The sequence below is a fragment of the Egretta garzetta genome, unplaced genomic scaffold, assembly GCF_000687185.1.
Source record: "Egretta garzetta isolate BGI_Z169 unplaced genomic scaffold, ASM68718v1 scaffold101, whole genome shotgun sequence".
Taxonomy (NCBI): domain Eukaryota; kingdom Metazoa; phylum Chordata; class Aves; order Pelecaniformes; family Ardeidae; genus Egretta; species Egretta garzetta.
Window position 1 is genome coordinate 1,998,705 of NW_009258666.1, and position 1,273 is coordinate 1,999,977.

The 1,273-nt window shown below is 54.3% G+C and overlaps 1 protein-coding gene across 1 annotated transcript in view; it reads left to right on the forward strand.

Annotated features, from left to right (window-relative positions):
* The window catches only part of BSDC1 (BSD domain containing 1), a 6,933-nt gene extending 5,666 nt beyond the window's left edge, over positions 1-1,267 (forward strand). Inside the window, exons 8-9 of the mRNA XM_035903975.1 lie at positions 437-540; positions 1,108-1,267. Coding sequence (XP_035759868.1) covers positions 437-540; positions 1,108-1,140 — 137 coding nt within the window. The 3' untranslated portion in view covers positions 1,141-1,267. The remainder of the gene's footprint in view (positions 1-436; positions 541-1,107) is intronic.
* The last annotated feature ends 6 nt before the right edge of the window (positions 1,268-1,273 follow it).

Genomic DNA, 1,273 nt, shown 5'->3' on the forward strand with positions numbered 1-1,273 from the left:
CCCAGGAGTGACCCTGCTGCTCCTCTGCCCCAGGGGGTTGTTCATTCTGTTCAGCTGTATGACAGTCTCCATATCTAAGTCACTCCTGTCGTTCCTTATAAGTTGTGTTTTCTGTGTCCCTGAAGCATTGACACATCCACGTTCTCCCAGGCCAGAGAACATGTTTCAGCATTCACCTTTCCCACTTGTTCTGAACCAGCCCTTGCCGCGAGGGAGGTGCAGTTCAGTCCATCTCATCTCTGTTAATGAGCTGACAGCCTGCTCTTGGGAATGGGGGGGGGGGATGGGCTTTCTCTCCTCGGGCAGGCTGCAGTAAATCTGAACCTTGCGAATCCCAGGGCTTTGTGGACCTGCTTGGGCAGCTGTTTGCTTTGGCCAGGGCATCTGGAGAGCATGTGCAGCTCCGATGGTTCAGTTGTGATGTTTGTGGTTACAGGTTCCAGCACTGATATCAGTGAGGACTGGGAAAAGGACTTTGATTTGGACATGACCGAAGAGGAGGTGCAGCTGGCGCTCTCAAAGGTGGAAGTGTCTGGGGAGGTGAGTTGAGGGGAGGTGCTCACTCAAATTGGCAGGAAGATTGCTCCCAGAAACCATCGGCAACTCCTCAGGGTGATGCTGCGTGAGCTCTGCTGTTGCTGGGTGCTTCCCCTGGGAGGTGGAGAGAGACTGCAGTGCCTCAGAGGGCAAATCCCTCAGCCTGAGCTCCACTTCCAGCCCCTGTGCTGGAGCCAAGGCTGCACAGCACGTTCAGCAAGATGTGGCTCCTGCTGGCCCAGAAGGGCAGGGCTGCAGCAGGCAGCTGCCTGTCTGGAGAGCTCGCAGGAGGCTTCTCGAAGGGGTGATTTGCTCTTTGAGGACATGGGCTTAGCTTGGGATCTCATTGTGGGAGTCATGGGTGTTAGCTGCAGCAGAGAGTGGCTGTCTGGACGTGCTTAAAGAGGGATGAGTGTGCAAGTTCCCTGGGGGGAAGAGAGTAAGCAAATCCCTATTGTGAGGGTGTGGGAACGTGAGGATATGACAGACTTTGTGCTGACTCAGGTGCCCTGGGCAGGAGGATCTGCTGAGTTACAGAAACAAACTGAGGGATGTTACCCTTGTTTGCAGCTGGAAGATGAAGAGTGGGAAGACTGGGAGTAAAACGACGGCTTCCAGTGTGTGTCACAGGCTCATTTCCACCATCAAATATGAATTAAATCACGGACTGGCTGTTCCTTTGTGTGTAACTGTGCTGGGGATTGCAGTTCCAGGCTGGAGGCGGTTGCTTCCTGCT